The sequence below is a fragment of the Crassostrea angulata genome, chromosome 8 (assembly GCF_025612915.1).
Source record: "Crassostrea angulata isolate pt1a10 chromosome 8, ASM2561291v2, whole genome shotgun sequence".
NCBI classification, from domain to species: Eukaryota; Metazoa; Mollusca; class Bivalvia; order Ostreida; family Ostreidae; genus Magallana; species Magallana angulata.
The window spans coordinates 52068811-52085137 of record NC_069118.1 but is presented as its reverse complement, the minus strand read 5'-3'; the positions used below and the strand labels follow the sequence as shown (position 1 = coordinate 52085137).

Genomic DNA, 16327 nt, shown 5'->3' with positions numbered 1-16327 from the left:
TAGGTCTTAATAAAAAGTAGCAAGTCATGGAAGACAATATCTCATTGTGAGAATTATACTGACCCTAATGAGAAACCTATTGCAAAGTAATTTACTCCGTTTTAACGATAAGTGTATTACAAGACCGAAACTGTCCTACCATTTGCTTCAAGCAAACAGTTTAAAAAACAAACCAATCCCACTCACTCAACACGATATATTTGGTTATCTTAATGTTGCGGATGGAGAACTGAAAATAGTGACCTGCGAATTATATGGTATAAAATTATTAAAAAAAACATGAATTCTAAAATATTTTTGATATGATACTCATTACCAAAACAAAGTCAACATTTCGGTACAAGAGTACGTTTAGGTGTTGGTTCATTAGGCAAGATATTCATAAACATCATGAAGATTTTTCTTTAGTATAATTTTAAACACACGTGTGTCATTTCACAAGCTTAAATATAAGGGTAATTAAAAAAAAAAACTCTGACATAAACGACACAACTTTGGAGAGGGGCATTACATTTAACAAGCATCTAAGCCATGGCGTTGGGCAAATTTTGGAGAAAAAAAATTTGTTACATTTTTTTTTTGAAATGTTGGAATTTTAATAATTAATACTATAATAAGAGAAACTAAAACAGGAACTAATTAAGTCTTTTGAATTTCGGAAATTGAGAGGGGATGAGGCGAAGTGCGGAAGTTATTCACATGATAATCACACATGCCAGGAAGGCCAGAATCAAAAAACAAAGTAATCACCATCTTGGATTATGCAGGTTTGATGAAATTTTTTACTTATGATTGCATTATATTATTCAGTATGTTACATGTATATTAATTGGAATTTATACAGAACAGTACATAAAAAAGGTCATTAGAAACGAACGCTAGCTGGATAACGTTCATTTGCATTGGCCTTTTGCCCATTAAGCATTTTTGGCAATGCTAGATCCCGTAATATATTTTATTAGGATCCTCGCCTGATACCACTGATCTAGATAAAAACAAATTCAACAGATATTGTTCTCTTTTCCAGATTCAAGATTTAATGAAATGTAGATACGGTGTCTGACCATGGATCAGCGTTGGGCTCAGGATGTGTTACGGTGTCATATCTGCGATACCCCGGGTCCTCTTATGTACTGTGACATTTGTCACAAACATCTGTGTAAAGCCTGTGTTGGGGAGCATCTCTCTGATCAATCCAAAGAACACAAAGTACTGCCATTTGAAAAGAGAGGATCTACTCCTAAATGTCCAAAACATTCCTCAAACATAAGCGTTCTTTACTGTAAACACTGTGACATTCATCTTTGTGTAACATGTGCATCTTCTGGAAAACACCAAGGCCATAACTTGATTGAAATAATGAAAAACATTGACAGCAAAAAAGACGCCATCCACGAGGATTTACAAGAATTAGAAAAAATTATATTTCCTCAATATCAAGAAATTGCATCCATTTACATATCTCAGAAATCAGATCTAACTGAAAACTCACAGAAATTGACAGCAGCTATGGACAAACAAGGAGAGGAGCTGCACAGAGAAATAGACATTTTGATACAGAAACTGAAATCTGATCTTAGTGAAATGGATTCCAAACAGCTGGCCCTCATAATAAAACAGGAAGATGAAATTGCACTCACTATTTCTGAAATTACACAGTGCATTGCTCATCTGAAGACGTTACTGGATTCCAGTGATGTCAACCGTGTCTCTGTCTACAAATCCAGGAATGCTAAATTCAGAAGACTGCCTCCAAAATTGTCAATTTTTTTCCCTCATTTTACCCCTCAGAAAATCAACAAAGAACAGCTTCATCAACAGCTTGGTTCTTTGTCAGCGTTATCTACCAACACAGAAGAACATGGCTGCATCATAGATTCTCCAGATGTTGAGTTTACCTCAGTAGAGGGACCGCTCATTAATGTACCACCGATCATCACAGATATAAACACTGAGTATGGAGAATTTAAACTTCGCAATGTGTCCTGCCTGGATGACGAACAGATATGGACGTGTGGTGATGACAAAATTATGAGACTCTACAACCTTCAAGGTGAATTAGTGCAGACAATCAAAACCAAGTCAGGGAACAATCCATGGGCCATGGCAGTGACAAGGAGTGGGGATCTAGTTTATGCCGATTACTATGACAAAACAGTGAACATTGTGAAGAAGAAAAAGATAATGCCATTAATCAGACTCAAGGGATGGAGACCTCTCGGTGTCTGTAGTACCGCCTCTGATGACCTCTTAGTTGTCATGGTCAGTAATGATAATAAACATTCAAAAGTTGTGCGTTACTCTGGCTCCACAGAAAAACAAAGTATTCAGTACAATGATAAAGGACGACATCTTTATTCGTGTGGTGGACTATTGAACACTAAATACATCAGCGAGAACAGGAACCTTGATATCTGTGTGTCTGACTTTTACGCCCGGGCAATAGTGGTAGTCAATCAGACCGGAAAATTCCGGTTTACTTACATTGGTCTTCCCTCAACTACCAAGGGATTATTTAGTCCACGCGGAATCACTACAGACAGCTATAGTCGGATTCTGGCAGCAGACAGTAGCTATGATAACGAATGTATCCACATTCTGGATGAAAACGGACATTTCCTCCGATATATCCACAACTGTCAGTTGCATACTCCATGGGGATTATGTGTGGATACAAAAGACAATCTCTTTATGGCTGAGTGCTACACGGGTAAAGTGAAGAAATTGCAATATTACATGTAAACAAATTGTGTTCATAATATTTCAAATATGTGTTTATTTATTTACAAATAATGTTAATAGAAACATTTCTTTGTACATATTAGACAACGACATTTCATAAGTCTCCAACTGTTCGCTACAATGCATATCATTTCAGTAAAGTTCTCAAGTGACAAAAGTGATAATGTATGTGAATGGATTATATTTCTTTAATAATATGTTAGCGTGTAAACAACTTATTTTACATCTTAAGGTATCTGAGAACAAACTTGAAACGTATGTACATGTACGACGTAACTGCCTGTATCTTCATATGAATTTGATCTGTGTTATGCAATGTATGTAAACTAACATGTATCTATTGTTTGTTAATAAAAACGTTGTCATCAAACTTAGCGTTTATATTTTGCTATATCTTATTAATGAAATACTGTATAATTTGTTCCTTCTTTACAATATTAAATACATATTAGATATTATATACAATTTACTTCTTTACTGATTAAATGAACTTGTTTATATTGAAAAAAAAATGTAATTGAACTTTATATATTATAAACTGTCAACCATCAACACAATAGGCTCTTTCATTCTGTTTCGTGTTTGTATAAAGACAGTGAGCAATGCAAAAACAATCCATAGCCCGTTCATAGCTGAATATGTAAATTCTTCTTCGTTGATTTCTACGTTCATGGCCGGTAGAATTTTTTAGGGTTATATCTTGAATCTTTCCTTCATTATCCATTAAAAGTCACCGATATCGTTTTTGTCGATTAAAACGTTACTGAGAAGGAACAAACCTTCCATATATTAATTAAGGTTGCCATGTTTACTACAACTACTTGGAAGTCAGAGGTCAACATATGCAAGTCTGAGAAGTTTATGGTCTCAATGCATCTAAAGTTTTGATATATTATGAATTAATTTGTCATTGTTAAAATTATAAACAAGAAACCAATGAGTGTTAAAAACATTGCCATATGTATTAAATTTGAATGACTGTCGAAAAATTATAAAATACACAGACAAATTGTTTTTAACTTGTTAGATTTGGAAAATATGTTCATGGTTATATCAAGGTGGCAGGGGACAGTTTTTTTGATACAATTCATTGTAGCCAAGGGATGCATGTCTTCGGAACTCTGTAACTAGAATTTCTTCAGTTCCCATTCAGCACAAATACCTTTAATTCACTCTTTATAAGGCCAATCACCAATTTCTGAAGAAAATTATTAGTCAAAACCTGTAAACTTCTCTATACTGGTTTTTATGAGATTTTGACCCCTTCATATTTTGCTAAATTTTTATGATTTTTCAGCTTTTTAGACCTCCCCCAGCTAATTCCCTGCAGGGGGTTGACCTTCCATACCGCGTGTATGTTGCACTATCACATGTCAGAAAATTACCGGTGTATAGTTTACAATGTCCCATCCACCTACTTTTCGTGTTATTTTACCTCCCGTCTGTAACTTGCAATTTCACTGTGTAAAGTCAGCACAACAGTCATAGCCGCAGGTTTCGCATTTACTTCTGATTCTCATGTACCTAACATAAGGGGCCTACATACTGCATATCAATTTCAACAACAGACACCCCTCTAACTAATGATAATCATTTAAAATCATTTCATGATTTTAGCAACACTCATAAGCCTTCAAGTACAGCAACTCTCAATTTTACAAAAATATTGACGGGTACTTTATTCGAAACTGTCCCTTGCTACCTTTTAACACAGTTGGATGTTTAAAAACAAATGACAATGGAGAAGTTACACGGTGTAAAAACAAATGTAAATAGGATTTTATATTTAATAATATAGAAATGCAATATATTTCATGACTATTTTCTCCCCTTGGTTTAAAATTGTGACAATGCACCTATTGATACACCTGAATAACGATCAAGATCTGAAACTTTACACGAACGTTTTATTTAGCAGCGGTCATAGAAGCGTTGATCATTTCGTGATTGATCTAACTTAGAAACAGAAATGTATATTGATACAATAAGAAATTAGACGTTTTATCTTCATTAAAGTCTTACTGGTATCAGTCATGATTGCTCGATTCTTTATGACAAATGTTGACAATTTAAAATATGAACGTTGCACTTTACATAACTTATTCTTTATAATGCAATTGCAGAATTTATCTCTCTTTGACTACAAATACTTGTAAATACGTACCCCCCCCCCCAACTGCGTTAAAATTGGTGGGATTTTCATGAAGAGTAGTATAATAAGAGTTATATATCCTGGATATCAGACAACGTAATACATATACCGGAACTATACTTAGAGTTTTTCACCATCTAAAAATTAAGTTAATTTTGTGATTCCCCTCTTTTATCCGTTTATGCGTATAAATGTGAGTACTTGCTAAGGATACAATGTTTGACCAGCAGATTGCTTAGTGATAAGATCATACTTTGGATAGTTCAGTGGACGGGAGAAATTGACTTTATACCAGTAATCAAATTTCTAAATAAGTCGTGATAATTATAAAAAAAATAAGAATGAAAAAATAAATGTTACTTTAGGTTTTTACATAATTATTTACTAAAAATATTGCCAAGACCAAGGTTTGGGGCTTCCCCCTACTTAAATGATAATGAAAAAAAAATTAAAAACCAGAACAAGGAACGGTGTCAATGCTTATCATAAAATTTATATAACATCGTTAAACTCTTCACGAAGGGTAAGCAATACGACATAAAACAAATAACAGTGAAGCATTCGGGTGCCAGGTATTCAGTCGGTAAAAAAGTTTATGTTCCCGCTATAACTATTTGTTATTTGAATTTAATTAAGACCATTTCATTGACGTCCCTATTGAATGATGATTTTGTGGACTATGACACTTTGTCATTTCAATTATTATTCTCTTAAATGTATTCAAAATGTTTGCATAAAGATATGCCTAAATTATAATTTAGACATTACGTATGATTAGGCATGGCTGGTTCACAAAACATTTTAATTGTCAATCTATCTTAAGACATATCTTTAGAGCCATAATATTGCAGTCCTTACAAGTTAACAAAGTTCAACTCCCTACTTTTTCATCGCGATATACTGTTAGATATTTCTTAATCTTATGTGTGCTGAATCTAAATGTGTAACAGAAACCCCGAATTACGTCATAATAATATGTTTATTGTATTATGAACATTCTAGTAAGAAATTATAATCCTTTATTGCTAAAAAAATTATGTGGCCGGGAGGGAGGGACCAAGTTTTAAATAAAGGGTAGCTATGAGTTATTGATTTTTGCTCTCTCATTTCATAAAACCTAAAGGAGCAGTTTTTAATTGCTGTAGTGCGAATACTTCGTCGTTGTTTAAGCAGCCTCAATCGAACACTCTGGATCAGCAGGGACTAAGACGCTTGGCATTACTATCTAACGCAAGTTTACATTTTGTTTCTCCTGTACCATTGTTTCTAAGTGGTTAGAGTAAAAATATAAACTGAATAAACAAGTTGAATAAAGAAGTTGAATTAACTTAGTCGTTTTTTTTGCAACCACAATCAAAAACTCTGGACAGTAAACAGTGACTGACCTCATCATGAATGGGTTCACTTACTTGTCTAGTCCATGTAAAAAGTGCTTACACTTATATACATGCTTTTCTATTTACAAAATCAAACAAAAAGGTCTCGAACGAAGGGAAGTCCAAATTTTATTAACGCAGAGGTTATCATTTTAGAAGAAATGTTGAAAAAAACTTAAATGTTTTATTCTCCAATCACAGCTCAACTGTCAAAAACCAGGCAAAAAAACGGGAATGGAACTTAATTGGTTTAAAAAATAGTTCGGTAAATAGCTCATTTAATCGTACAGCCGATAAGCTAAGAAAAAATAGAGTGTTTTTTGCAGCGACACCAAGAAGAAATGTTCAAAAATAAAACAAGAACAAACAAAAACTGGTGGCGATAAATTGCATGCTGATTGTTTTGTGACAACTATAGAGGACAAGAAACAGACAATTGTTGGAGAAACTTCAATATCCGGAATAGACATCAACACTCTGCTTGTAAACAATGAACAAAGTTGGTTTCATATAATTTACATAAAGATTAATTAAAGCTGAAATCATTGATCGTCAAATCAAAATTACAAATACATATACATATTCAGAACATAATGGTGTATATTTAAGAGTGTATTCGTATTAGGAAGACATGTTTTTAATCAGACTGGCATTAAGTGAATTTTATTTCATAGTAGCATACATTTATTTAATTAAATAAACAAAATAATTAAATGTTACATTGATGAAAATGCCCACTTCTGTTGAATCAATAATGTTGGACACATCATATTGATAATAATTAATGAAAAATAATAAAACATATATCTTTCAAATAAAACAGATTGCTCAATACATGTTTTTTCCCATTAAATTGTAGGTTCTCTGCGGAATGTTGGACCATGTAACAAATTCAAACAACAATTATGTTAATAATTGTATTTATGTGTTGAATGCTATAATTTTATTTGCTGATTTATTGTATTTTTCATGTTTATGTTTGATTAGATAAGTTGCATTTCTTTCCCAGGCCTTGTAGAGGTCGTTGGCCATATTATTTAATTTCCCTGCAGTGGTCACTGTCCATGTCTATTTTTAGCCCAAATTCCTAGTCTAAAAACCTCCCAGTGACCTATTATGTAATTGCTAAAAATTCCATGGTGTAATTCTCCCCAAATTTAATTTAATAGCCAATCAAATTAAGCGATACGGTCACGTGGTTTGATGCGGTCAGTATCTGACCAGTGAGAGTAGGGTCATTCTGTCTTCATCTATGAGAGTGTTAGCACGAGTAATGTTTTGATACAGTAGGTTTTTGAAACGCAGTTTCTAGTTTTTTATTGTATGCGATATCGCATGATTATTTCTGCTGGTTCCGGTTGGGGTACAATATGTAAACAATGAGTATTTTAAATGCGTGCGTGATTGGACATTCTTACATCAGAAGATTAAGAGATTATTGTATGCAGACAGAAACAGACAATCTGAATTTTGACCCTAAAGTGTTTAAAGTATCATTTAGAGGAAAAGGCAGTTTGAGATAAAGCAAGCGTGTCTTCAGGGCGGAGATTCTGCATTTTGACTCAATTTCTGAGGTGGTGTTTTTACAGATTGGTGGAAATGATATCTGTGAAAGTACAAACAGTGAGAAATTAGCTAGGGACATTATATCTGTTGGACAGTATTTAAGAGATGGTGTTGGAGTAAAATTAGTGATAATAGGCCAGTTAATTCGCCGAATGCAGTTTGCATCATGCCAAAATTTTAACGTCTTTGTGGTTCAGACTAATGAACATTTGAAACGTTTTGCTGAGCCCCTTGGTGGAATTTATTTCTGGGGACATCGGGGTTTTGGAAGGACTTTCATTATTTAGGCCCGGATGGTGTCCATCTGCTGTGTACCCCTGCCGAGGACCAGCCCATGAGGAAGTTTCGCCGCAGCATTAGGAATGCGGTGATCCTGCACTCAAAAGTTTTGAGGCCAGTATGATTTTAGATCTTATGTGCTACCACTCTAGAATAATGATATTCAATGATATGTGAATATATTTATCCATATTTATATATATTTACATTTTATTTGTTTTAATTAAGACAGTGTAGGGGCAGTTTATGTCATAACTCCCTGAAATTTAAATGCGTGATTTTTTATGTTGATGAGTATCAGTTCAAGTTTTACCTTTCATTTTTGGGTCTGTGTTACCCATATGGCCAGTGGAACATGTTTCCTTCCAATTATGAATTTAATGTTAACATGTAATTAAAAATCATGTTGAGACTATTTAGTTACATGAATGTTTGGATCTATATGTACTAATAATGATGAAGGAACATTGGGTCTGTGTTACCCATATGGTCAGTGGGACATGTTCCTTACAATTATGAATTTAATGTTAATAATGTTATGTAATTAAAGTCATGATGGACTATTTAGTTACATACATGTACTAATAATGATGAAGGAACATTGGGTCTGTGTTACCCATATGGTCAGTGGGACATGTTCCTTACAATTATGAATTTAATGTTAATAATGTTATGTAATTAAAGTCATGATGGACTATTTAGTTACATACATGTACTAATAATGATGAAGGAACATTGGTTCTGTGTTACCCATATGGTCAGTGGGACATGTTCCTTACAATTATGAATTTAATGTTTATAATGTTATGTAATTAAAGTCATGTTGGGACTATTTCGTTACATAATGTTTGAATCTACATGTACTAATAATGATGAAGGAACATTGGTTCTGTGTTACCCATATGGTCAGTGGGACATGTTCCTTACAATTATGAATTTAATGTTAATAATGTTATGTAATTAAAGTCATGTTGGGACTATTTAGTTACATAATGTTTGAATCTACATGAAGGAACATTGGGTCTGTGTTACCCATATGGTCAGTGGGACATGTTCCTATTATTATGAATTTTATGTTAACATGTACATGTATATCAAAATCTGTGTTGGTATTCGCTTAACTATCAGGTCAAAATACAAACTACATGGTTGAAATCATCTGTTAATGCAAAAGTTATTATGAAAATGGGTTAGGCTAATCATATATGTGAAAGGATAGGATTCATACTTATTATTCTTATTATATATTTAGCCATTATGCCACCCAGAAAGAGAGCCAGGAGAGATGATGTGGCAACGGGAGGAGTACCACCACCAACACCACCAACACCACCAACTGAAGTACATAATGGGAAAAAAGGGCAAAATAGAACCCGAAAACAGGCGGAGACTGACACTGTTAATGTGCTATCAAATCTTGATTATGAACTACTGGCAAAAGAAATTGTAAACCAACAAAAGCTGCTAGTGAGAAACAAAACATCGGTGAAAAGGTTGGGCAACCTCCAATGGTGAATTCTGTTGAGGATACTGCACCAGTAATTGGGGAAGCTATACCGGCCGCTGCCACAATTCCTGCCTCTGCGGCTGCCACAATTCCTGCCTCTGCACTGGGAACATTACTGGATAATGTGTTCACAGGTGAGCCCGCAGGCAATTTATCTCAGAGTACGGGTAGTAGTTTTGCATGCTTTAGTAGCCCTCAAATTCACTTATCAGATTGTGTGCCTCTAGGAGCATCAGTTTCCTCCAAACTCAAACTTAAAATTTGGAACAATGAATTTGTTGACTTAAAAAATTTATTCCAGACCTCAGGAGATGAACCCCTTTCAATTGTGGTACAAGCGGGGAAAATTGAGCTACAACAAGCGGCTTCACATAAAACACCTATTACAATCCATCAATGGACAGATGCTTTTCTGGTATTCAGTACAATTTACTTACAGAAATTTCCCCATGAGGCATGCAATCTGTTAAAATACATGTTTACAATTAGGGAGATTCACAAGCTTCATGGGGACCAACCCCGGAGAATGTATGATGAGTCATTTAGGAAAATAAGAGAGACATCCCTCCTGCCGTGGGAGAGAGTAGTAACAGAGTTGCGACTTAAGGTAGCCTCTATGGGTTTAAAGTCTCCTACCCAATTCCAAGCTTATAATGGTAAACAGCAGCCCTTTCGGGCAAAACAGTGCTACAATGAAAAGTGCCTCATGCATCTACTTCGGCGTTTTCGGATAGTGGCAGCAACACATGCTGCACATGCTGCACAGTTAGGCTATTCTGAGAGTTTTATTCAGCATTTAGGCTGCTGGAACCCCAATGCATATATATTAGAATACAATCGTTTCAACTGTAATTATTTGTATCTACATTCTTTCTTACCCCTGCAGTTTATGTATAGCAGGCCAGTGATTAACTGCTGCTATTGATCTGTACCAAAAAAAAAAATGTCCTTATGTTTGTTACTTTTTCCATAAGAATCTTGTGCGTAAAATAAGGAGGGTGTCTCAATTAATTTTGTTAGTTATAGTATGTTTACAGGTGTAGTAATGTGTAATAATAGGTCAGTGTTTAACTGCTATTTTTTAGTTGCACATTGTGTCTTTAGAAATTGTTAGTACAACTTTATAGTTAGTCTATTAGAGTGCCTGCGGGTTATCACCTTGGAATTGCCATTCATGTTACATTGGTACGGGTTATAGTATAATGAATTATATGCACTTATTGCCAGGTCAGTGTGTAACTGCTGGTAACAGTATGTCAAGTCAGTGTTTAACGGTTGGTACATTTGACTATAAACTGTGATTTGTGTATGTGTTCACATCAGCATCAACAAGTGCACAACTCACCTTGGATGGCACAATGGAATTGCCAATTGTCATTATGCAATTCACATTTGGTGGCATATTTTATTTTTGAGGTGCCATCTTTTTGCTGGTTTTCTATATATTGTATATAATTTTGAACAAAATATTGTTTTTCTGTATTTTAAGGGGATCAGCATATTGATAAGTTATTTAACATTTTGTGTGAACAGTTTTGGGTCTGATCCCCTACTATGTTGTTTATATTTTTCTTTACTTTCGTCATTTTTAATAAATGACATATTTCATCATGCACAAGTGTTGAGTTCATTTATCAGACAGCAAAAACGGAGCTGCGGTGAGGTTGTGCAGCATGAGAAAACATAAAACAACAATTATGTTAATAATTGTATTAATGTGTTGAATGCTATAATTTTATTTGCTGATTTATTGTATTTTTCATGTTTATGTTTGATTAGATAAGTTGCATTTCTTTCCCAGGCCTTGTAGGTCGTTGGCCATATTATTTAATTTCCCTGCAGTGGTCACTGTCCATGTCTATTTTTAGCCCAAATTCCTAGTCTAAAAACCTCCCAGTGACCTATTATGTAATTGCTAAAAATTCCATGGTGTAATTCTCCCCAAATTTAATTTAATAGCCAATCAAATTAAGCGATACGGTCACGTGGTTTGATGCGGTCAGTATCTGACCAGTGAGAGTAGGGTCATTCTGTCTTCATCTATGAGATTGTTAGCACGAGTAATGTTTTGATACACCCACCACCATCCCCGTTTCTCCACTCCAATATTCGAAAGTTGCATGTACAAAATATTATTATTTTGCATATGGCATATTTTATTTTTGAGGTGCCATCTTTTTGCTGGTTTTCTATATATTGTATATAATTTTGAACAAAATATTGTTTTTCTGTATTTTAAGGGGATCAGCATATTGATAAGTTATTTAACATTTTGTGTGAACAGTTTTGGGTCTGATCCCCTACTATGTTGTTTATACTTTTCTTTACTTTCGTCATTTTTAATAAATGACATATTTCATCATGCACAAGTGTTGAGTTCATTTATCAGACAGCAAAAACGGAGCTGCGGTGAGGTTGTGCAGCATGAGAAAACATAAAACAAATTATTAAACTATCTTCCGGCAATAAACCTCTCTCTCTCTCTCTCTCTCTCTCTCTCTCTCTCTCTCTCACACACACACACAAAACTTCAGTGTATTTGGATTCTAGTAAAAAAAAACATGCCCGGGTGATTGAATATTGCATGTGTTAAGCTTATGTAATAATTCCGGATATTTTAGGTTCGGCCCGGACCGGGTTTTTTCTTTTAGTTCCTTTGTTTATGTCACGTGATACAAGGGTATAAATACGACAGTGAATCAGCTGTCGGCTGCTTAAATAGAAATCAGCAGAAGAGAGAAGACTGTTAGATAATAAAAGGTATTGTGTCAATACAGAGCTTGCCCGTTCGTAACGGTGTTAAGTGTTTTCGATAAGCCATAGAGAGGTTGTCCTCTTGGTACTGTAGGTTGCAGTCATTTTGGCTTGTCAGTGTGTCACAGTAGGCTTTCCTCGCAGAGGCTAGCCATTGTTCATTACTCTATTAGCTGATCAGACTGTCGTCCAGGCCGTTGTGCTCACTGTCCGTCCTGAATAAGGCAGCCTACAGTGTGCACAGTGGTTGAAGGGCTACCACATATACTGTCCGTCCTGAATAAGGCAGCCTACAGTATATGCGGTAATCTGAGGACGGTCAGTCATTTTAGCTGAGTGGTTGACCTCAGTGGATTGTCACTGTGGGTGTGTACTGTCCGACCTGAACAAGGCAGCACCAGTACATCACACACAGTGTCAATTATATATATTTTTTTATACCCCTTGTTTTGTTTGTAAATATTCTAGATTCCCTGAAATTACTTGTTGATTATTAACCTAAGTAAGGTTAGGCTATACCAATCATTTTTTGACAATCAATAGAAAATCATTATATTATAAGACTTTGTTAGTGTACACCCAAAACCCTGGAAAAGACCAGGCACGAACCCTTCCCCTGGCACTATAAGTAGCTCGGTACGTTACACTTATACATGTAACGGCGACTAGGTGTAACCGCCGTCGTGGGCAATGTGCAATAACCGATACTATTTGAATCGAGCAATTTTTATCGTTTTTAAATTAACTACATAAAGTGAAACCTTAAGGTTTTTTTAGTCAATTAAGTCAATTTGCAAGGAATATTTTTATTCAAAATACTAAAATTTATAGCCAGTCGGTTTACAGCTTATACAGTACTCTCCATAAAAGTAACCATTCTTAGAAAAAAAGATAATAAATAAATAAAATATCTAAGTGATATAGAGGTAAAGAAAAGCGTATTTCTGAAAATTATTTAGACATGTCGACTTTTTTGCACCTAAACTACAAGAGAAAAAAACTCTGTATTTATTTTTAATCATCTGTAATGTACGACAATGCTAGTTTTACCTTCTGCGATTTTAGAAAATTTAAAGTCTGGTTCTTATTAGTAACCACCTCAAAATACACTAGATTTGTTATAGGAATATATAGAAACTGGCAAAGTTTTGCATTTCGCAGATATTGAAAGTAGTACAATCGACATTTTCCTCAAATTGTAAAATGTATTTAGTTATATTAGTTTCTACCTTAGCTCATTTAGTCTGTGCATGCACAGGTTGATCGATTTAGATGAACAGAATTTGAAGGGAAAAAAATATGATAGCAGTATTGCCACAAAACTGTGTTTATAAACACTCTTTTCTTTTATCACCCTATATCTTTACCATCCTTTCTCTTTACCATCCTTTCTCTTTACCACCCTTTTTTCTTTACCACCCTTTCTCTCTACCACCCTTACTTGTTTACACCCTTTCACCCTTTCTCTTTACCACCTTCTGTCTTTCCCACCCTTTGTATTTACCACTTTTTCTTTTCACCACCCTTTCACCCTTTCTCTTAGCACCCTTTTTCCCTTTACAGCCTTTCTCTTTACCAACCTTTGTCTTTACCACCCTTTCACCCTATCTTTTTCTCATCCTTTCTCTTTTCCACCCATTCATCCTTTTCTCTTTACCAGCCTTTTTCTTTACCAACCCTGCATTCTTTCTCTTTCCCACCCTTTCTCTTTATCGCCCTTTCTGTTGAACACCCTTTCTGTTTAACACCTTTTCCCATTACCACCCATTCTCATTACCACCATCTCTCTCTACCACCCTTTCTTTTATAAACACCCTATTTACTCTTCCTGTTTACCACCCACTGTCTTTAACATCCTTCCTATTTCCCATCTTTTGTTTTACCACCCTTTCTCCTCACCACCCCTTCACCTTTTATCTTTACACCCCTTTGTCTTTACTACCCTTTCTCTTTACCACTCTTTCTCTTTACCACCCATTGTCTTTACAACCATTTGTCTTTATCATCCTTTCACCTTTCCTCTTTACCATCCTATCTCTTACCACCTTCTATCTTTACAACCTTTCGTCTTCACCACCCTTTCTCTTTACCACTCTTTCTCTTTATCACCCATTGTCTTTACAAACATTTGTCTTTATCACCCTTTCACCTTTTCTCTTTACCACCCTATCTCTACCACCTTTTATCTTTACAACCTTTTGTCTTTACCACCCTTTCTCTTTACCACCCTTTGTGTTTACCACCCTTTCAACGTTTGTCCTTACAGCCTGTTCTTTTACCACCCTTTCTCTTTACCACCCATTGTCTTAACAACCCTTTCCATTAAACTTTAAAGGTAAAAAACATGAAAAATGATGCTTCTCCATCGGGTTAGATGGTCTTCAAAACCTACCAGATATTCTTTTCATATGGTTAAAATGGATGTTTGTATAAATTGGTCATTTTTGTAAGTGGGAACATACTTGCCCTTTCTGACCGACTATCGTTTATCTTCATGATATAAACATCAATTTCCGTCCGTGTAAGAAAACACTAAACATAGTTGTGAAAGTATACAAACTATATTTTAGTTAGAAAGCACAAAATCTTCTAACGACACAAATGATAAAATGCATGGGTTGTCATTTTTTGACAACTCATTCCTTTTTCGGGACACACACACACACACAAAATTGATATCTTTCAAATATTGAATCACAGCGATAATTTATGGCCACTTGTACATAATTGAGTACATGTTTAAATATTGATCGTTTCACTCTTTCTGTCTGTCTCTTCTTTTTCTCTTGTTTCTCTCTCCATCCATTTTTCTCTGTCCATCTAACAATAAGAATATAATCTTTCGCATACTCCTAGGTCGTGCTTTAGGTTAAATAGATGTCTGCCTTTTCTTGCATTTATGAATTACAATCAAATTCCGTGAGATATAGAGGGAAACTACTAAGTTGATGTAAATATTTTTTATTTTGTACAGATTATCATACTGAAAATCATTTGGTCTAATTTTAAACATAAACAAAACTAGAGCCGAACTCGTTGCAAGCAACAAGGATATCTTCCGTTGCAACTTCGAGTCAAGAATAGATTGTCAATTAGTCTTAGTAAAACCAGCCCCAGGAAAAGTATTGACTGCTACTTTAAAACACTATTAAGGACAGGGAGTTATTCCCTTTGAGAAAAATGAAAGCGGGTATGCATGTCTTAATGTGTAGCTTTTAACTCTCATATTACGCAATATCCAAACAATTCTATTTTACAATTAGATTGATAAGATAATGAAGAACAACTTTTCAAGCGACATCATTATCGTAGCATGTATCGCTTTTTAGTTATACAGCAAAGACTTTCCGGGCACCTAGATTCCTTATTGAAGGGGCCAGCCCCTTTTTTCTGGTATCAAATGAAAGCCCTTTAACTTTTGTTTTATATGCATTTAGAAAATATTTCAAACTAAAAAGTTACGGAGCAAAACATGAGTAAAAATTAGGAATATTTAAAACATATTTCAATTATATAGTTCAAGTGGTCCAATTTGAAAAAACTAAAATACAAAAATCAGAGGAAAACATTCAAAGTGTCAATTTTAAAGATTTCTAACTTTGGATTATTTGCTACTGACCATTTCGGAGCCTTTGTCCGGACACGAATGCCCCTAAAAAAATTCAAAAAGGGGAATAACTCGAACACGGAAGTTACGATTTCTCATTTTTTGTGACTAACAAATATAATCTAATTTACAATACACCCTGAAAATTTGAATGAAATCAGATGACAAACAAAAAGTTACTAATTTTTTAAAAAACGTCTACAAGAATAACAATAATGAATTACCATCAGAATCAGTACAAGGTCTTCCATAGGAAACGGAAGGCCTTAATCAAGTAAATTACGACATATATAGCTCTTATAGTTTAATACCAGTGTAAGTCCGTATACAAAAACCCTCTCTTT

At 34.7% G+C, this 16327-nt stretch overlaps 1 protein-coding gene and 2 pseudogenes across 1 annotated transcript; all 3 read left to right on the top strand.

Moving 5' to 3' along the window:
- The first annotated feature begins 670 nt into the window (after window positions 1-670).
- Window positions 671-3106, top strand: LOC128160179 (uncharacterized). The gene is made up of 2 exons (XM_052823460.1): window positions 671-767; window positions 1028-3106. The coding sequence occupies exon 2, from the start codon at window positions 1066-1068 to the stop codon at window positions 2740-2742; it is 1677 nt and encodes a 558-aa protein (XP_052679420.1). The 5' UTR covers window positions 671-767; window positions 1028-1065; the 3' UTR covers window positions 2743-3106.
- A 4073-nt stretch (window positions 3107-7179) lies between these two features.
- On the top strand, window positions 7180-8819 carry LOC128158005 (uncharacterized; annotated as a pseudogene).
- Window positions 8820-9102: 283 nt separating this feature from the next.
- On the top strand, window positions 9103-12046 carry LOC128158003 (uncharacterized; annotated as a pseudogene).
- Window positions 12047-16327: the final 4281 nt, after the last annotated feature.